The sequence below is a fragment of the Armigeres subalbatus genome, unplaced genomic scaffold (genome assembly GCF_024139115.2).
Source record: "Armigeres subalbatus isolate Guangzhou_Male unplaced genomic scaffold, GZ_Asu_2 Contig282, whole genome shotgun sequence".
Taxonomy (NCBI): Eukaryota; Metazoa; Arthropoda; class Insecta; order Diptera; family Culicidae; genus Armigeres; species Armigeres subalbatus.
Genome location: NW_026943022.1, coordinates 67,116 through 89,282, shown reverse-complemented (window position 1 = coordinate 89,282; position 22,167 = coordinate 67,116). Strand labels below are relative to the sequence as shown.

General features: G+C 45.8%; 1 protein-coding gene across 2 annotated transcripts in view; it reads left to right on the top strand.

The window, feature by feature from the left end:
- The window catches only part of LOC134203881 (sodium-coupled monocarboxylate transporter 1-like), a 59,246-nt gene extending 52,103 nt beyond the window's left edge, over window positions 1-7,143 (top strand). For both annotated transcript variants that reach the window (XM_062678716.1, XM_062678717.1), the window contains exons 2-3: window positions 4,151-4,518; window positions 5,585-7,143. In XM_062678716.1, coding sequence (XP_062534700.1) covers window positions 4,151-4,518; window positions 5,585-7,037 — 1,821 coding nt within the window. In that variant the 3' untranslated portion in view covers window positions 7,038-7,143. The remainder of the gene's footprint in view (window positions 1-4,150; window positions 4,519-5,584) is intronic.
- The last annotated feature ends 15,024 nt before the right edge of the window (window positions 7,144-22,167 follow it).

Below are 22,167 nucleotides of genomic sequence, written 5' to 3'. Positions count from 1 at the left end.
CCAAAATATCTATGTCGTCGGCGAAGCCAAACAGCTGGACGGACTTATTGAAAATTGTACCACTCGTGTTAATCCCTGCTCTTCGTATTACCCCTTCCAAAGCGATGTTGAATAGCAGACACGAAAGACCATCACCTTGCCGTAACCCTCTGCGGATTTCGAAGGGACTCGAGAATGCCCCTGAAACTCGAACTACGCACATCACCCGATCCATCGTCGCTTTGATCAACCGTGTCAGTTTATCCGGAAATCCGTGTTCGTGCATTAGCTGCCATAGCTGGTCCCGATCGATTGTATCATATGCGGCTTTGAAGTCGATGAATAGATGATGTGTGGGCACGTTGTATTCGCGGCATTTCTGCAGTACTTGGCGAATGGCGAACACCTGGTCCGTCGTGGAGCGTTCGCCCATAAAACCCGCCTGGTACTGCCCCACGAACTCCCTTGCAATTGGTGCTAGTCGACGGCATAAAATTTGGAAGAGTACCTTGTAGGCGGCGTTCAGCAATGTGATTGCGCGGTAGTTGCTATAATCCAGCTTATCGCCCTTTTTGTAGATGGGACACACGACACCTTCCATCCACTCCTGCGGCAAAACTTCCTCCTCCCAAATCTTGGTAATGACCCAGTGCAGCGCTCTTGCCAGTGCCTCACCACCGTGCTTGAATAGCTCTCTTGGTAGTTGGCCAACCCCAGGGGCTTTGTTGTTCTTTAGCCGGCCAATCTCCTCCTGGATTTCCTGGAGATCCGGAACCGGTAAAATTATGTCGTGCACGCGTTCTCCCAGGTCCATCACCATACCGCCATCTTCGTCTGCCACATCGCCATACAGATGCTCTTCGTAGTGCTGCCGACACCTTTGGATCACCTCACGCTCGTTCGTAAGAAGGTTCCCGTTTATGTCCTTACACATATCAGGCTGTGGCACGTGGCCCTTACGTGAACGGTTCAACTTCTCATAGAACTTTCGTGTGTTATTAGCGCGGTACAGTTGCTCCGTCTCTTCACGGTATCGATCTTCCTGCTGGCGCTTTTTCCTCCGGAAAATCGAGTTTTATCTGTTCCGCGCCTGTTTATATCGTGCCTCGGTCGCCCTCGTGCGGTGTGCAGCAATCTTGCCTATGCTGCATTCTTCTCTTCTACTAACTGCTCACATTCGTCGTCATACTAGTTGTTTCTCTGATCCGGGGGCACCGTGCCAAGTGGAGCGCTAGTGGTGCTACCAATGGCGGATCGAATATCTCTCCAGCCATCTTCAAGAGACGCTGCGCCTAGCTGCTCTTCCGTTGGGAGTGCCACTTCCAGCTGCTGCGCGTATTCTTGGGCTAGTCTACCGTCTTGTAGCCGCCCAATGTTAAGCCGCGGCGTCCGACTTCGACGCGTGTTGTAAACCGTCGAGAGTTTTGAGCGCAGGCATACTACAACGAGGTAGTGGTCGGATTCAATATTCGCACTGCGGTAAGTGCGTACGTTCGTGATGTCGGAGAAGAATTTACCGTCGATTAGAACGTGGTCGATTTGGTTTTCCGTTACTTGATTAGGTGATTTTCATGTGACCTTGTGGATATTCTTGCGGGGGAAGAAAGTGCTTCGGACTACCATTCCGCGGGAGGCTGCAAAGTTTATGCATCGTTGGCCGTTGACGTTCGATACGGTATGCATACTATCCAGTCCGATTACCGGTCTATACATTTCCTCTCTTCCTACCTGAGCGTTCATGTCACCGATGACGATTTTGACGTCCCGCAGTGGGCATCCATCGTATGTCTGCTCCAGCTGTGCGTAGAACGCTTCTTTCTCGTCGTCGGGTCTCCCTTCGTGTGGGCAGTGCACGTTGATGATGCTATAGTTGAAGAAACGGCCTTTTATCCTCAGCTTGCACATCCTTGCGTTGATTGGCTGCCACCCAATCTCGCGTTGGCGCATTTTTCCCAGCACTATGATGCCGGTTCTCAGCTCGTTGGTGGTGCCACAGCTTTGGTAGAAGGTAGCCGCTCGATGCCCGCTTTTACACACTTTCTGTCCTGTCCAGCAGATTTCCTGCAACGCTACGACGTCGAAGTTGCGGGGATGTAATTCATCGTAGATTATCCTGTCGCAACCTGCGAAATCTAGCGACTTGCAGTTCCATGTTCCAAGCTTCCAATCGTGATCCTTTATTCGTCGCCTAGGTCGTTGCCGATTGTATCGAGTCGCATTATCTCTTATATTGTTCGTAATGATTGGTTTTCTAGGCGGCTTATTGGGCCAGCGCAAACCTCCTGTCTCGTCGGAGGGCCGTCGTGTCAGGGCTGTTCCGTCCGCAGCGTCCCACCTAACACCAGGACTTGGGCTTGTGCGCTTTGAGCGGCACACGGTCGCTTTGGCGGAGCCTACTTGCGGATACATGCAGCTTTTTATAGAGGTTTAACAGGGCCCACTGTCAAACCCCACCTCCATCCTCAATCAATCTGAGATGAATTAGCCCAGGACTGAAAACCACATTAAAGAAGTACTATGAAAGGAAGGAATTCACAGCATTTGAAAAGTACCAATTACCCGCGTTGGCGATAGAAGAACAGATATGGCAAACTTATTGAACAATTTCATATTAAAAATAAAATACATGGTAGGTAATCCTTTATCTACCCTAACGTGGAATCTCATTTTAACTAAAAATTCTGAGGTGTATCAATATGTAGATTGCACAACAACATAGTAGCAGAATATCCAAATCCTTTGCTCAATTTGCTAAGCTTCAAGCTGGCTTCTGTAGCGAAATTGAACCGGCCTTGATATAAAATACATTGCTATGAACTAACCGGACAATTCTTTAGTACTGATTGCTTTTTCCAAAACATTTGTAGCAATTCCCCATTAATTCATTGTGCAATGATTGATTGGCAAAGAAATCACTCCGATTGTCGATTGTCGACCATCAGACATATTTACGGGCTTATTGTAATACAAGGGTCACAGAGCAGCTTGCACTAAACCATTTATGGAAAAATTGGGCAAGATTTGAGCTAGATTTGAAGAAACTCATTCCGGCCATAGAATCAATTCAAGAACTTTAAAATAGAATGTTGAGCAGTGCAGTTGAAGAAAAATGACATTTTCTATTGGTATCGATTTTCCATTCCAGAAAACACCAAATATATTGAAATATAGCATCAATTTCATCCTCGGATTTCTTATTTTGTTGTTTGTTGTAAGATTTTGAAATTTTCGTTCTGAAAAGTAATAATTTGACAGACGTTGAAAAAAAAACGTCTTACTTGCTTAAGGCCTACTACTCTCCTTCCAATATTTTCACTCTGTTTGAGGTCACAAAATAAGTGCTAAATAAGGACACATCTTTATCTTTCGTATGTTTGAAATCAATGATCACTCGTACCAAGTGGGCCGAAAAAACATCCACCTGATAGCCGTGTTAGGGGATAATAGGTCAACATTTTATCCATTTAGCTCGAGACTTCTGCTAGTTTAAATGAGATATTGTGAACATTCATCGTCGTTTTTTGCTATTTGGCGTCAAAACCAAAAGTAAGCATGTGAACAAATGCATGAAGATTTATAACGATAGATGTGCTCAACCGCAGCATATTATAGGCTAGGCGCAAATCTTCCAATTAAAGGAAAATGATACCTGAATAAACATTTTCGTTCGTTTATTCCTTCACAATTCCCAAATTAAATTTTGATCTATTTGAATAGTAAACAACAGATTCCAATCTATCTTAAAAGCTTGATAAATTACATGCATTACTTTACAACTCTAACTACTGTTTGTTTTCGAAATGATAAAATCATCCAAAGTGACGTCGCCCAGGTTCAACATACCTACTAATTTGTAGGCTTTGAATTATACTTTCTATGGATTCAAGATAGCTGTAACCATTCAGTTCTCATAGTTAGCAGTAATTCGTCACGGCACTACTCAGTGTGTAAATAGCAACACGCGCTGTGACGCTGTTGAACGATCCCGCCGGTTTGTTTTGCCAGACTGCTGTTTTGTCTGTCGTTTGGTCAAACTATGGACGAACGAAACACACAACTGATGGTCGACCAAGTCACTTGCAAACCCTTAATTAGACATTAAAGTTTTCCAACCCAATTGTTCGAATCGATCTATCCGCGATTAATTTCAAATTTTCTTTCATATTTCCAGCAAAGGCAGCTGGATGACCCGACCACCGTGAGCAACCTATGGAACTACCTGACCTTTGTGGCATTCGTAGTGGTGTCTGCACTGATACCGATCCGCAAGCGGCTATGCAGCCGGAAGGTGAAAACCAAAGAGGACTACGTCTTCGGAGCCGGACACATCTCGATGCTGGCGATGATGCTGTCGATTGCGCGGGGCACCCTCGGCGTTATCTCCGTGCTGGGCTACCCGAGCGAGTTCTTCTACCGGGGGACGGCCATGTGGGAAACGCTGTACGGCATGATAACGGCCTACCCGATCGTGTGCTTTGTATTCATTCCGGTGTACTTCGATCTCGGAATCACATCGGTTTATCAGTATCTCGAGTTGAGGTAAGCGGTTGTGAAATTGTCTTCTATTGCTTGGTTGTCTAACATCACGGTAATATTACTGAGTGTAATTTAACGATAAACGATTAATTAAATGTCATCAAAATATACAAATGACATGTTACAAGCCTCTAATTTAAAGTTATTATGTTGTACAGCAAATTACATCAAATTAAAAGGTATCCCGTCATAACTATCCAAGCAAAGTCTGAGATCATAATGAGAGCAAATAGAATATATTTTTTGCCTTTCTCGTATACTAAGTATACGTAAAGGCTATAATTTCACTCCAAAACCAAACTTTTGATAGAAGGCTCGGAGACCCATAGTGTTATATACCAATCGACTCAGCTCGACGAATTGAGGTGATGTCTGTTTGTGTGTATGTATGTATGTGTGTGTGTATGTGTGTATGTGTACAAAATTTGTAGACACACTTTTTGGAACCTAGCACTATCAGATTTACTCGCAACAAGTTGCACTCGACGGGGAATGCGGTCCCATTGTTTGCTATTGAAAATTGGCCAAATCGATCATTCCTTTTAGAAATAATTGAAAAACCCTTTTTTTCCAAGGGTCAACCTTGGAAAAAAAATTCAAAATCGATTTTTTTTCGAAAATGGTGGCAATGCATTTTAATTATTGCAAAAACATGCAAAATGATAGAAAATATGCGATCTATCCCCCTAAAGTGCTTTTTTGACCTTTCCTATGTGATTTTTTCAGTACATTTTACGATGCACGAGAAAGGCATCATCGCCGCTAGGTGGATTAATCTGGGTTTTTAAATCATAATTTGTTTTTGAATGTTGCTCTCAATGAATGATTACTTATTCTGATTTCAGTTTGCTGTTGATTATTAAGCTGATTACTTATTTTGTTAATGAAAACCAACAAAATCAGTTTTCAATTTGCTCTCAATGACAGCAGAAATAGTTTTCAATTTAATGTCACCGTGAGATTTTTCTGCTGTAAATTTTGTTATTTTGCTAATCATCTTAACATATGATGGACACAAAACCCAAAATAGACGCACACTCTAACATTATCATTTTTCTTCAATTACCAGGTTCAACAGCCGATTGGTACGCTGTCTTGCCTCCGGAACGTACATTCTCCGGACGCTCCTCAGCCTTGGTGTCACCATCTACACGCCGACGGTAGCGTTGAACACAATCATCGGCGTCCCGTACTGGGCTTCGCTCCTCTGTATCACTTGCATCAGTATCTTCTTCAACGCACTCGGAGGCATGAAGGCAGCCGTGGCAGCGGACGTAATTCAAAGTCTCAGCATGACGGCCATGCTGGTCGGAATCGTCATTTACTGTAGCGTCAAAAGCGGTGGAGTGGATCAGATCATAGCGGTTGGGGCGCAGCATGGACGCATGAACTTCTTCAACTTTGCGGCCGATCTACATCTTCGGGTCACCACCACTTCAGCTTGGCTTGGCGAGCTGTTTATGTCGCTCAGTCTTCTGGGATGCCAGCAGAACTTTGTGCAGCGATACTTAAGCATGCCAACGCTACGCAAAATCCGTCAGACTATGCTGGTCAACATTCCACTAGTCGTAGTGCTTTTTTCACTGCCTTGGCTTGTCGGAATAGGAATCTTCGCTTTATATCACACCTGCGATCCGTTAAAGGCGGGCATCATAGAAAAAATGGATGAAATTCTACCGTATTTCATTATGGACTACTTCGCCAAAGTGCCGGGAGTTTGGGGCCTCTTTGTTGGAACGTTGTTCAATGGAGCGCTAACTCTAAATATTTCAAATATCAACTCCCTCGCAACGGTGACCTGGGAAGACTTCCTAACACTACTTCCCGGTTTTCGTAAAAAGACCGACAGTTATCAATTGACTGTGATAAAAATGGTGGGAACCATCTACGCCATCCTAATCTTGGGAGTAGGATTTCTCGTCGGACTACTCTCCGGAGTGATAGAATCTTCGGTGCTGGTTCTGTCAGCAACCTCAGGACCCCTCCTAGGGGTCTTTATTCTCGCAATGTTTGTGCCATTCGCCAACTGGAAGGGAGCTGCCATGGGAATGATTGTATCGCATGCGGTGACCGTGTGGATCGTTACCGGTCGAATGATGTACGTTGAGATCTACAATTCCCTTCTGTCAACCTCCATCGATGGATGCGTTAGCGATGCACAGCTTCTCGTTAACAGCACCTCGTACATCGCAGTGGACCACATGAGTAGAGTGATGCCCTTACCCGTTCCAGGTGATTCGTTCCTATACCGAATTTATTCCGTATCGTACATGTACTACGGGGTGTTCGGAACCATCCTTACAGTAGCAGTAGGTTTAGTATTTAGCTTAGCCACCTGGAGCAGTGTGGATGCGTACAACACGAAGATGCTGCATCCGGCGGTGCGGTGGCTGCACGAACGGTCACCTTTCGGTGGTAAACGGTTCGGGTCGTTTGATGTGACCAAGGGGGCAGACAAACACACACCAGTCGCCAAGGTAGAAGACAAAAATAGTGTAGCGAAAGTTCCCGCGAAGAGTTGATGGGGGAAGAGGACGTTTTTTTTGCTAGTAGATAGTCAAGATGCTTCAAGTAGATGATGAAGCTAAACCGAATAGCAATGTAAGTTTTGTAAATAGAAATCCGTTGATCTAAACATAAATTAATGTGCAATAGGCATGTGTACTTTTATTTTATCCGAAATCCCTTCGGTATTTTGTAGATCGTTCATTGTAGCAGTTTCTCCGTACATTCGAAGCAATCAATTTTGAACAGCATTGTTTAATTGGTTTATGAGGAAAGCATTCAAGAGAACAAGCCTTCCGGAATCCAAAACAAAATTCATTTGCGTTTTCAAGGGCCTCTCTATACTTATGATGGTCGTACACTCCGTGTTGTCCTGAGAAATATCGAATGTAATGCCTTTTTTCAAGTCGCTTGCTCTTGGGTCGCCAGTCACCAGCCGCACGCGCATCTTCCTTGATTGCACACAGCCAGCGAGTGCAAGGTCTACCCCGAAGCCCACGTCCTCTTCCAGGTTCTCTGCTAAACATGACTTTAGCTGGTCTCTCTTCAGGCATACGCACTACATGTCCAGCTCACTGTATCCTGCTTTTTTGTTTCACTGGATATGTATCCGTTTCATTATTTGCGCTAAATCAACTTGAATTTAATTTGATCATATTTGCAATTATTTATTTGCTCAGTGTAAGGCCGGATTGGTCCGTGCTGTACATAAGAGTTTTCACCTTTCAGCCAGGCTGCACATCGCCAATTATGCAGTCTACGGGTGGTCCGCAAATAATTGTCCACCTGACACCTTGCTCACTGCACGCCTCGCCTTCTTGTGCCAATCAATCGCTGTCAAGAACCATTTTCACTGGTTCGTTGTGTAGGTGTAAACGATGGATGGTTTATCCAACAGCTGTTGCAACTCGTGGTTCATTCGCATCTTTTTTTTATTACCAAACTAAGGCCGGAGTGGCCTGTGCAACACATAAAATTCTTCTCCATTCAGCTCGGTATATGGCTGCACGTCGCCAACCACGCAGTCTGCGGAGAGTCCGAAAATCGTCCGCCACCTGATCGATCCACTTTGCTCGATGGTGCCCGTCGGATCGTTGACGAGAACCATTTTCACCGTATCACTTACCGGATTACAGTCGTCCGATTTTCGTGGTGTAAACGATGCATGGTTCTCCCAACAGCTTTTGCAACTCGTGGTTCATTTGCCTCCTCCATGTACCGTCTTCTATCTCCACCCCGCCATAGATAGTACGCAACACTTTCCTAGCAAAAATTCCATGTGTGCGTTGATCTTCCACGGAAATTGTCCAGGTCACGTGTCCATGGAGGACTACCGATCTAATGAGCGATTTCTACATAGTCAGTTTGGTACGGTGGCGAACTCTCTTTTGACCGGAGTGTTTTGCATACGATTTCCTGCCATGACGCATCTCTGAACTTCTCTGCTGGTATCGTTATCCGAGGTCACCACTGTGCCTAAGTACACGAATTCTTCCACCACCTCGATGGCGTAATCACCGATACCAACTCGTGGTGGGTGGCTTACATTGTCCTCTCTTGAGCCTCTTCCTATTACGTACATCGTCTTCGACGTGTTGATGACAAGTCCAATCCGTTTAGCTTCGCTTTTTAGACTATTGTAGGCTTCCTCCATCTTCTCAAAGCTATTATTTATTTAATCAGACTAAGGCCGAAGTGGCCTGTGCGGTATATAAGAGTCTTCTCCATTCGGCTCGGTCCATGGCTACACGTCGCCAACCACGCAGTCTACGGGGGGTCCGCAAGTCATCTTCCACCTGATCGATCCACCTTGCCCGCTGCGCACCTCGCCTTCTTATGCCCGTCGGATCGTTGTCGAGAACCATTTTCACCGGGTTACTGTCCGACATTCTGGCTACGTGCCCGGCCCATCGCAGTCGTCCGATTTTCGCGGTGTGAACGATGGATGGTTCTCTCAACAGCTGATGCAATTCGTGGTTCATTCGCCTCCTCCACGTACCGTCCGCCATCTGCACCCCACCATAGATGGTACGCAGCACTTTCCTTTCGAAAACTCCAAGTGCGCGTTGGTCCTCCACGTTGGTCCTCTCAAAGCTACGTACCATGATATCTATGTCATCGGCGAAATCAAATAACTGGACGGATTTCGTGAAAATCGTAACACTCGTATTACCACTTCCAAAGCCATGTTGAATAGCACGCACGAAAGACCATCACCTTGCCGTAGCCCCCTGCGCGTTTCGAGAATTCCCCTGATACTCGAACTACGCACATCACTCGATCAATCGTTGCCTTAAGCAACCGTATCAGTTCATCCGGAAATCCGTGTTCGTGTATTAGTTGCATAGCTGATCTCGATCAATTGTATCATATGCGGCTATGAAGTCGATGAATAAATGATGCGTCGGCACATTGTATTCGCGGCATTTCTGCAATATATGGCGCATGGCGAACACCTGGTCCATGGAAGAGCTTTCGCCCATATATCCCACCTGGTGCTGCGTCACGAACTCTTTTGTAGATGGGACACACGACACCTTTCATCCACTCCTGCGGCAGAATCTATTCCTCCCAAATCTTACGTAACTACCCAGTGCAGCGCTCTAGTCAGTGCCTCACTACCGTGTTTAAACAGCTCTTCTGGTAGTTGGTCAACCCCAGGGGCTTTGTTGTTTTTCAGCCGGCAGATCTTCTCCTGGATTTCCGGGAGATCCGGAGCCGGAAGCCGTATGTCCTGCGCGCGTACTCCCAGGTTCAATACCATACCGCCATCATTGTCTGCCACATCGCCATTCAGGTGCTCTTCGTAGTGCCCCCACCACCTTTGGATCAACTCACGCTCGGTTGTAAGTAGGTTTCATCTCTCCAGCCATCGCCCAATGTTAAGCAGGGGCGTCCAGCTTCGACGCGTTTTGTATACCGTCGAGGGCTTTGAGTGCAGGCATACTGCAACGAGGTAGTGGTCGGATTAAATATTTGCACTGTGGTAGATGCGGACATTCGTGATATCGACTAGCAATATACAGAACCGCATTTCCACGAACGAAAGTGAAGAATACTTCAATCGATGGATATTCAACTTCGTACGGTCTGTTCAGATTCCGTACCAGCTGAACCGCTATTTCAAGAATCAACCCTTTATCCCGGTTCTTTGTGTTTTTTTTCTAAGCAATGGAGGGGGAATCTGCTCAGGTTGTTGGAAATTCAGCTCAGGGGTTGTCCAGGAAGTGCGGGGTTAGGGACCACCTCCAATAGCAAACGAGGGAGGCAGGACTACATCCCCGGCCCGCTAAACCGTTTCCATTGCCGCCAAGCCCATAGTCCCTTCGGTACAACCAGAAAGTAATGCTTCAAAGGGGGGCCAGTGCACAACGCACCCTCGAGGCTAGCTGCGTGTCCTTGCAGCACCGAACATCGTGACTCACTTTTTTTAGAAGAACACCATGGTATCGTGCCAGCGCGTTGCCGGCTTTCCAGGTGGCCTTACCACGCCCTATGTCCTCGGAAGGTGGGATGGGTCGACTTCGCGCCTGCTTCCCTCTGCACGACTGGTATCAAGAACGATGATGCCGCGTGCACCTCAAATTGACCTCTCTGCGACAGGATCTATTCGCCAACACACAGAGGGAGTTGCCGACGCGGTGCCTACGCCTGCCCCAGCCTTGACGAGGACCCCTTTCCGTCCTCGGGATCGGAACTCGCCCGGTTGACCGACGCCGCGAAAGCGACGATACCATGTTGTTCTTCGCGCGGCCACTTGTTCGATAAAAGAATCGAGTTCGACCACAGGGCATAACCACCGGTATGACCCATGAAGCCGACTCCGAACCCTTGGACCACCTCTTATTTGCGCCTGAACTAGCCATCCTTGAGTCCACCCGCCACCTTCTGAATAGCTCCGAGACGATTTGGGCGATAGCCGATAAAACAGCGTTCCAGACAACTTCATCTTTACACATCCTCCGAACTAGGTTGTCCGGGGTAGTGTCCAGACCACATGTGGCAAGCATGTGGTTACGCATTGCGCGAAAACGTGAGCACACGAACAACACGTGTTCCGCCGTTTCCTCTAAACCTGCGCACACCAAACACTCGGGCGAGGCCGAGCAAGCCAGCTGCGTTACCTGCACTGTGATTTTGCAGCACGCTTAAACGCCGGGCACATCGAACTTCAGGGGTGCTTGCTGTTCACAGCTTTGCTGGAACAAATCAAACAATTGGGAGGGTTCGTGCAGCATTGTGCCTTATGTCCCTCCAATCCGCAGCGTCGGCAGAGACTGCTTCTGTCAGGGCCTTTGCAGTCCCATTGCTTGTGCCACGGTTCCAGGCACTTGAAGCAAACTTCGGGTTGCTCGTATATGCCCACAGGGCATACCGACCATCCCACCTTGACGCTCCCTAACTTGACTACCTTGGAGGCGCCGGTGCAGATAGCCGAACCAATGCTACCTGCGTCCCTGCCGGACCTTTCCGTAGCCGAACGGCTGCGGTGGGCGTCTCCACTTTACACTGGCGCCGCAGTGCCGTGACGAGCTCTTCGATTTCGGTGATCTCGTCCAGGTCTTTAACCCTTAGATTCACCTCCGTCGTGAGTGCCATCACCTTGACCGTCTCGCCTAGGACTTCCTCCGCCAACTTCTTGTAGGCGACGCCCTTTTGCGAGACGCCCCGCTTCAGCTCGAGGATCATCTCGCCCATTCGGGTACGTCTTATTCGACGTACGTCGGCGCCGAGTTCACCGAGCTTGACGTCACTCCTCATCGCCTTCAAGACGTCCGAGTACTTAGCCTCGCCCGTTTTGATGACTAGGGCATCGCCCCTGGAGAGATTGGCGCCTACCCTAGACGCCTTTCTACCCTCATTCGCCTGGACCTTCTTTTCGGCCCTTGACGTCTTCGGTTTGAGGCGTCATCCCCCTCTATTTCCCTGGTCTGGGGCGGCTGAGAGTTCTCAGCCTGCCGTAACCCCTTATCACCGTCTTTCCTAAGTGGACGAACCTTCCTTCCCCTGTTTTGGAGGTACTTGGCCGGGGTTCAGCTTCTCAGCCTCACTACCCTTGTTCGGGGTAGTAACCTTCCGCGTTTTGGAGCGGCCCCCAGGGAGCTCATCCCCTGGAGACTTTTTCCCCCGTTTTTGTGTCTGTTTCGTTGGAGCAGTCACCCCCAACGTGCCCGCAAATACTTGAGCCTCAGTCTGGGTATACTTTGGCACCACCGTCTTCGCTGGCACTCGGTCGATTCGACCTTGCCCGAGTCCGCGAATCCATGGGCCTCAGTCTGGGTAGACCTCGACTCCACGGATTTCACGGATTTACACTTGGCCGTCCCGACCGCCCTCTCCAGCTTGGCGTCCAACATCGACTTTCGAAGTTTCAGCAAGCTCCTCTTGAGTTCCTTACTGATATTATGCTTCGATGACGCAATGTCGATGATGGCGTCCAGCTGTTCCGTCGCCACCTCGAAGGCCGAAAGCCCATCGCGTTTGCGGTTCATCGCCTTCAAAAGCCATGGGCCGTCTATAACCTCTACCGGCGGAACCTGGGAGATGGTTAAGTGACCCACGCTGGCGCTGGGCACTGAGCTGCCGACTATTGCTCTGGCCTCCTAGGCGGAGACCTGAACAACCCACTTTTTGCGAAGGGGTTGTCGCCTACACTACTACCACTAATTGAAGAATTGACTTGGTTTTCCATTTTGGTCCCACGAGTTGCTCGGGAAAAGAGGTCCACCACGCCAGAGCCCAGCATGACGCGGTAAGGGACAATTACTGTGGAGGGTGCCCAGGTACCCCACAGGCTCCGTTAAAGGCCTAGCTTATTATTTCACCCCCCTGGCCATGCATCCCCTCGGCACGGGTCGCTTAACGTCTTGGGATTAGGGGTTAGGGACGATGGTCCCGTTGGTCGCACCCACTCACTCTAGCTGATGTCAGAAGGACAACAGTGCCCAGGCTGCACTACCAGCTAAGTACGCAACCCTTAGCTGGCGGTTAATTGTCATCGGAAGACCCGTGGAAGCGTGAGATTGGAACTTGTGAGGACCCGAGCTGTGTAGGTCGCTCCTTCCCAGATGTCAACTCACCCTTTCGCAGCCCGGTTCTTTGTGTGGACCATTCTAAATGCTGGAACTATCTATGTCTCTTCTGTCATAGAATAACTCTACTCCTCACAGATGTCGCAAAAAGACGATTACTTGACCTGTACAACCGCTTTATGGAGTGCGACATCGTACCTTTAGAATGGCGACAGTTCAAAGTAATAGCTATTGAAAAGCCTGGGAAACCAGCGTCTTATAACAATTCATACCGACCGATTGCCATGCTATCATGCATGAAAACATTTTTGCATTACGTACTCCCAAATACTTCGTTTTCGAAAAGGTAAAGAAGCAAACGATTTTAAAGCGTTGCTCTCTTCAAATATATAACCAGCCGTTTCGCACATGGAGCAACTAGCTTCAGCATTTTTCCGACAGTACTTCTGAATCAAAAGCGCTCATAAGTTTTAGATTAAGTTTCCTAAGCAGTACTGTCGGAAAACCTGTACAGTATTGGATTACCAGTTATTTAAAAAAAATCGTGTACAATTTGTTGCCAGTGAAGCATGAAGTTGACTCTTGGCACTCGGGCAACTTCCAAAATTAGCTACATGGGCATGCCCCAAGGATCATGTTTAAGTCCTTTGCTTTATAATTTCTTTGTTAGGGAAATCATATAATATGAGCCTGGAGGTATTTGCAGGAGCACCCTTTTTGGGAAATTCCACTTAGAATACTGATCAAATGTGGAAAAAGTAACGCACTTTTCTTGGAAAATATCAAAAATATCACCTGTCATAAGATGATTTTTGTACTGTTACATTTACTTCCATCACGTTTTGTAATATTTACAGATACCCCAAGCAGCACATTTCAATCAGGTTTGGTTGCAACAACCTACATGTGACTGAATTCGACATTTTAGGTCAAATGACCCTTTTCTGACATAGGATTAAACGGCATTTTCGATCTGATGACCTATTTGACCAACCGACCATTTTGACCAGGGCTGCGAAATGGTGAGTTGACATCTGGGAAGGACCTGTTAGGTCCAATGGGTTTGCGGTCAAATCACCAGTTTGGCCGTGTGTTAGCCAAATGAAATTTTTCGACAAACCGTTTTCGATTAATAATCATTTCGCCCAAACGTTCATTTCGGCCAAGTTTAAATATATTAATAATAAATATAATAAATACTATTATATAATAAATTAAACATAAATTTTGAAGAATTTTAGTGGAAATTAGAAAAAAAATCCTCGTGGAAATACCGAAAAAATTTCCATAGAAATCAAAGAAAAAACTAATTCTAATGAACTTCTTATGGAAATTTTAAACATTTTCTTTAAAATCCACATTTCTAGACCAACATTTAAAAAGGGCGTAACAGCCAAAATTTATTCCTTTGGATTCTTCGTCTACATATATAGCTATATATGTGGATGAAGAATCAGAAGGAATAATTTTTGGCTGTTACGCCCTTTTCAAATGTTGGTCTAGATTTGGAACTTTCTCCCTCGGAAACTCTGAAGAATTTTTCATGGAAATTTTGGAGAATTCCCCGTGATAACTCCTTAGAGGGAGACTGATTAATTCTGAATAACTCCTCATGCCAATTTTCCGATGAAACTCTAGACAATTTTCTTTGAGAATCTCAAAGAGCCTCCCTTGGACATTCCAAAGATTTCTCAAAACTTCAAACTAGTTTCTGTGGAATATTGTAGAATTATTTCTAAAAGAATATTTTAGAAAAACTCATCTAACAAAGTTCATACTTTCCGCCATAATTTCAAAGATTATACACCCGCTAGTCTTGACCAAAATTCTGACAAACACCGTCGCCGTTGATTTTTAGACTGGCGCACACCTCTAGTCTCATCCAATTTTGAAAAACATGTTCCAATTGGGCTTGTTTCGCTCATGTACCTAATATAAACTTTAATGTCACTAGTGGAGATGCAACGTTTATGAGGTGTTTAATTCAACCAGATATTTCCTAATCATATTAAAGCTATTCACTTTATATACCTTTTGAAGTTAATGGCTCATTTTGTTATTTTCTCATGCGAAAATAACGATTCAAGTTGAGTAAATCGTGAACAACTTAAATCAAAACTTGTATGGAGATTTCACATGGACAGTTTGCAACTCGCATTTTCGCCTACCATGCAGAACAACGTTTGCTGTTTAAACTAAATATTGTTCATTGATAAATTGATACTGAAATCATAATGTAAGAGAAAGACTAATAATGCATCGAACTTTAGAAAAGCTTTTTATAAATAACTATTTGCAAACACATGCTGAGCTTTTTAAGCTCTAAGCTCGTTTATCTATCAGACGTCGACATCACATATTTTAATGACTGCAACAAACGTGTGACGTTCAGTCAATGTGCTACATTGACTTTGTGTTTGAATCGTATCACTCGTGCTAGCTTAAACGTTAAGCTTGAGGTATACTTTCCGTGCGCAAAGTAGTTAATCGATTCTTGCAGTTGGCTGCAGTTTAATTTAATTCTGAGAGATAGCGGCTCAAATTCTCTTTCATGCTCGTAAAATAACTATGATGTACATGCCTCTCGAAGAACATGATTGGCCTTTTATCGTTGCAAGGTGAAGAAAGAACAGATGGAGGACGTTTGAAAATATTTGCACTAGGAAAAGTATAGACAAAGATATTGAAATACTTCCTAAAGTCTAAAAAAATAGTCTGGTCAGAAGTAAAGAAACTGTTTTGATCTAAATATAACCAACTGTTCATTTTACCACCTCTTCCCCTACTCCATACACTTAATCTTTATTTTTATTAAATGCTGATTCTCGGCAAAATGTTTTTCTAATGCTGGGTTTTAGCAGTCATTTGTGTTGATTTCGTGTGTGGATAATGTAATTTTATGTTGCCGGAATTCGCCATGCTTGCTTGTTTTAGCGATACATCAGTAAAAAAAATGACAAAACTCGGCAAACAGTTTTCTGATTGCTGAATATTGGGCAAAATAATTGAATGCTGTTGTGTCTTGGCTTTTATTTTTGCCGAGCTCGAAAATTGGTTTTAAGTGTGCAAACTGCGGCTGCTTCACACGCCTGAGCCTACTAAAGAAACGCATTGCAATGAAAAAAAAAATCATGACGCGAGTGGATCGACATTGTCCGGTATTTCCGTAACGGCATGCTTGTAGTTCGATAGTTCATACTATACTCTTTATTTGTTGGCTGCATATTTTGGAATTCCATCGAATAGGACATCAACAAAAATATGAACTTCGTATTTAGAAAAAAATCTTCATAATTAAGCTTAAGAAACAAGAAAAAGGACGTCAACAGACAAAACATTTTGCGGGGATACAGTAATCAGACCGATCCTCGGTGGCACGATATCAGTTTTTAGTGTGTGAATGATCAGTACTGTTATTGTGTGATTTGTTGTAATGGTGTTTTTCAGACATTCTATCAGTAAGTTAATGCGCTTTTTTGTCTTTATTAGCGAGGCTTTCGTTAATGCGCTTCTTTTGAGGTACACAGCTTATGATCGGCCAACATGCCATGTTCGTAAATAAATTTCTTCCGAAAATCTGTTATGTTTTATGTCAACAAGCTGTGAACAATTCATCATATACGAGCAAATGGAGACGCATGGTGCGTCAACTATTTGTGACTAAACTTTTTGCACAAAAATTAACGATTTAGAATAGTGTGCATTACATACCAATCAAGTTACCATGAAAAACGGCAGTCAAAGCCTACTTGACGTTTCACGGTGGTGGTGTAGAAAAACAGTAGAGGCATAAGTATTAATAAATATTTATTTATTTTTATTATTTTATTATTTATTTTAGAACGCTGATAAGACCGGTAGTCATCTACGGACATAAAACATGGACTTGCAAGCACTCGGAGTATTCGAGAGACGGGTGCTTAGGACCATCTATGGCGACGTGCAAGAAGACGGTGTGTGGCGGCGAAGAATGAACCACGAGCTTGCCCAGCTCTACGGCGAACCCAGTATCCAGAAGGTAGCTAAAGTCGGAACAGTACGATGGGCAGGGCATGTTGCAAGAATGCTGGACAGCAACCCTGCAAAGATGGTGTTTGCTTCTGATTCGGCAGGTACGAGGCGACGTGGAGCGCAGCGAGAGAGGTGGGTAGACCTGATGCAAAACGACTTGGCGAGCGTGGACAGAACAGACGCTCAATAAGATTTGAACCTCCGGGGAGGAGCAAACCCCCCCCCTTCCCTGTCAGCATACGACCATTGTTCCCACCGGGGTTGGTTACCCGATCTTCCCTAAGGTTGCTCGTATCCCGGCCAGCACCACGGGGAGGTAGGGATAGGAGTTGCTGGGTAAGAGGCTAAGGATCGCGAGATGGGGTCTATTTTATTCCTTCAGGTACGCGAAGTACAATGGTACGCTTTACCCAGCATTTGCCGTGCCAGCATTCTTTTACATTAAACAGTTATTACATTTAATTTTAACAGTTATTACATTAATAAATTAAAGATAGTAGGTCATGTCAACCTCCCTTTTCTGATAACCGAGAGCCTACTGATTTCATTAAAAACTTATTCCTTGACTGATCGTCCTAGTGACGTCATCAGTCGTAAATTTATTTGAATGAATCACATACAATGGTTGGTTTCCTACCCGCCACTGCCATATCCAGGCGCTATCGTATATGTAAAAATGGCCAGTTAACCACCTGAAGTTTGTATGGCGAAAGACATCTAACGCAGGTTTTCTCAACAGCAGGAACTTTTCACGAAAATCTATTTGGTACCACCCAGGTAACCAGTAAGCATTATATAAAGCATTTAAGTGGCGTTATATGCGCCTTTACTGCAAAACATTAAATGCCAATAAGCCCTATAGTCGCCTTTAATGCTATTTTAATGCAGGTTTTGGCCCAATATATGTTTGCTCAAGTGCTTCATCCTACTTTATCGATACAGTAGAAATTTTGCTGAGTAGAATTTATTCAGCATCCGAAATGCTGTATAAATGCTTAATTTTAAAAACAAGAAAAAAGGTTTTTTATGGCATTTTTTTTCTAATTCTTTTTTAACATAATTTTTTTTTTCATATCATATCGTTATTATATTTTCATTATTTGAAATGGAACATACATATTTTTTTTTACTTTCTTCGAGCGGGATTCGAACTCGCGCTCTTGCCACCCGACGCTGTAGTTGTCATCGCCCTTACCAGCTGGCCCATAAGAGAGAGATGGTAATCGGAATAATTTTGCCCAACATAAACATGAAACTTAATCTAACTCATCTCAGAATGCAACCGTCATGACGGTTGTAGTTTGTAGTTTGAGCACAAACGTCATACCCAGTTGCAATGAAACAGCTACAGTAGTGCTGATTTAATGCATCCATCAAAAATAGTGCAAATAGAATAATAAAATGTAGCTAACCTATGTAATTAGTGATAGGGTTAGGTTAACAACAAGTACTCCTGTCAATGTTCGGAATGGAGAAAATATTCTGCACGTACCGATTTCTATTCTCAAATGTAAGTTCATCGGACAAATAGTCCCCGCTATATGGTTCCATATTGGACAACGTTTGACGTATGAACACTACAGGCCTTAAAGTGGCACTAATGTAGCTGTTCCATTGCACCTAACGAAAAACAACATTGTGCATTCAAAATGCTATTATAATACTATGCCTCTCATGATTGCATTGAGAATGCTTATTTAGAACAGCCAGGTTTTCGAAATGCTTATTTACAGCATAAAGCATATGCAATGCCAGTATAATGCTACTATAGTGCTTACTTTAATGCTTATTGGTTACTTACTTACTTATGGATCCTGTACACCTCCGGTGGTGCAAAGGGCCGACTTGAAAGATCTCCATCCTGAGCGATGCCCGGCTATCGCTTTAACCTGTTGCCAGGTTAGATTTCGGTCGACTTCTTTTATTTCTTTATTGAGGCTTCGCCGCCATGAGCCTCTGGGTCTGCCTCTGCTGCGATGTCCCGCTGGGTTCCAGTCTAATGCTTGCTTACAGATTTCGTTTCCGCCCTACGTAGAGTGTGGCCGACCCAGCCCCACTTCCGATCCCGAATTTCTGTTGCTATCGGCCTCTGGTGACAACGACGATGGAGCTCGTTGTTTGAGATCCAGTTGTGAGGCCACCAGGCCCGAATTATATACCGCAGGCATCTGTTAATGAACACCTGCAGCCGTTGAGTGTTCTCCACTGATACACACCATGTTTCGCTAGCGTATAACAGCACAGATTTCACGTTAGAGTTGAAAATTCGTATTTTGGTGCGTTCACTCATCTGCCTGTTTTTCCAGATATTTCTTAAACTCGCAAAGGCAGCCCTTGCTTTCTTGATCCGTGCGCCTATGTCGATCTTGGTACCGCCGTCTGACGCCATTTGGCTACCAAGATATTGGAAGCTTTCAACATTCTCCACTGGTTGCCCGGCTACTGTGAAACTGGAAGGAGTCACCGTGTTTACATCCAACGATTTGGTTTTGTTGACGTTTATGACTAAACCTGCCGAGGAGGAGCGATCAGCAAGGTCGTTGAGCTTACTCTGCATATCAGAGCGCCGTTGCGCGAGTAGTGCAACGTCATCCGCCAATTCGAAGTCGTTTAGGTGCTCCATGGTTATAGGCTGCCATAACAGCCCGCGGTTTGGTTCACGGTCAATCGCATCTACCAGAATCTCATCGATTACGATGAGGAACAGTAACGGTGATAGAATACATCCTTGCCTCACACCAGCTACGACCCGGATAGGGTCGGACAGGACCCCATTGTGCAGCACTCTACACGAAAAGGCCTCGTACTGTGCTTCGATGAGGCCGATGATTTTCTCAGGAACCCCCTTGCGTCTCAGGGCGCCCCACATATTCTCGTGATTGAGACGGTCGAAAGCTTTTTCATAGTCAATGAATACCAAGTAAAGGGACTCTTGGAATTCGTTGACCTGCTCCAAAATGATGCGGAGCGTGACAATATGGTCCACACAGGATCTTCCGGCACGGAATCCGGCTTGCTGCCGCCGGAGAGTCGCATCGATCTTCTCCTGAATCCGGGCTAGGATAATTTTGCACAGAACTTTAAGAACGGTACACAGCAACATAATGCCTCGCCAGTTATCGCATACAGTCAGGTCACCCTTTTTGGGCACCTTCACTAAGATACCTTGCATCCAGCCGACCGGGAAAGTTGCGGTGTCCCAGATATTACGAAATAAACGATGCAGTAGTTGAGCGGATGTCATGGGTCAGCTTTGAGCATCTCGGCTGATATGCGGTCGACCCCTGGGGCTTTATTCGATTTCATGCTTTGGATGGCTGTTTGAATCTCTAGCAGTGATGGAGCTTCGGTATTGACACGTGTTATACGTCGGATCCTAGGCAGATCATGCCGAGGTGGTGATGGCCTGGTTGGCACTTGAAAAAGTTGTTCGAAGTGCTCGAACCAGCGTTTCAGCTGGTCAGTTGGGTCGGTCAATAACTGATCATTCGCGTCTTTCACAGGCATCGTTGCATTCATCTTCGCCCCGCTTAAGCGTCGTGAGATATCGTAGAGGAGGCGAATGTCCCCGGTTGCGGCGGCTCTCTCTCCTTCGTCGGCCAGAGAGTCTGCCCACGCTCGCTTGTCCCGTCGACATGAGCGTTTTACTTCCTTCTCATGAGCCGTGTATCGTTGACGGGCTAAGACTTTGGCTCCTCTGGTTTTCGATCGCTCTATCGCGGCTTTGGCTTCTCTTCGCTCCTCTATCTTCCTCCAGGTCTCATCGGTGATCCATTGTTTTCTCTGGGTGCGTAGTTCACCCAGGTTGTTCTCGCTGGTGGCGATGAAGGCATTCTTGATGGCGGTCCATTGGTCTTCCACGCTGCCACCTTCCGGAATATCTGCAGCACGCGTCTCCAGTTCTTCAACGAAGGACCGTTTCACCGTGGCATCTTCCAGTCGGCGTGTGTTGAATCGTCGTCCAACTCTTTCCTCCTGCCGACGAATCCGCGCAATGCGCAGGCGTATTTCGCCGATGAGGAGGTGATGATCAGACGCGATATCGGCACTACGTTTATTCCGTACATCAAGAAGGCTCCGTTTCCATTTTCAGCTGATGCAGATGTGGTCGATTTGATTTTCTGTAAAGCCGTCACGGGAGACCCACGTGACCTTGTGAACCGGTCGATGAGGGAAGAGCGATCCCCCGATCACCATGTCGTTATTACCACAAAATTCTGCGAACAGCTCTCCGTTTTCGCTAATTTCTCCGAGACCATGGCGTCCCATAATGCGCTCATGGTTCGAGTTGTCGGATCCGATCTTCGCATTGAAGTCGCCCAAACAGATCTTGATATCACCCTTCGGAATTCTATCTACGACGGCATTGAGTTGACTGTAGAAGTTCTCTTTGTCTTGCAGATCGGCAGCATCGGTTGGCGCATAACATTGGATTATAGTAAGGTTTCGGATCCGTGTTCTAAATCTGGCAACGATTATCCTTTCACTTATAGGTTCCCACTTCAGTCCCACTCAGTCCCAGGATCTCAAGCTTCATGCGGCGTGCCTCATTGGCAAGTTGTGCCAATTTACCCTGCTGGGCTAGGGTTAAAACGTTCCATGTTCCTATTCGTGTCCGCTGTTTCGCGCTAAGAGACGTCGCCGTAAAATCAGTCCGTATTCTTTCATTATCGGATTCTCGAACAAATTGATGTTTCGGGAACAGTAGGTTGTTGGCCCAAGGTTCCCTATCCACCGGGATGGGGCTGCCATCTTAGGTATAGCTTCCGGGGAATAGCATTTCATACTCAGCCGCTGGATGCCAGAACAGACGCTGTTGGAGCCGCACCTCCTTGGTGGACAGACGCTCGATCAGTCGGGTCAAATTTGTTTAAAGTCCCACCCAACACCAGGACTAGGCTAGTGCGCTTTGAGCGGCACACGGTCGCTTTGATAGGGCCTGCTTGGGGACACATGCAGCTTTTTATAGAAGTTCAACAGAGCCCACTGTCGAACCCCACCACATCCTAGGCAGACCCCATAGTACGCACCCTCTCACTCTAGCTGATGTCAGAAGGACAACAGTGCCCAGGCTGCACTACCAGCTAAGTACGCAACCCTTAGC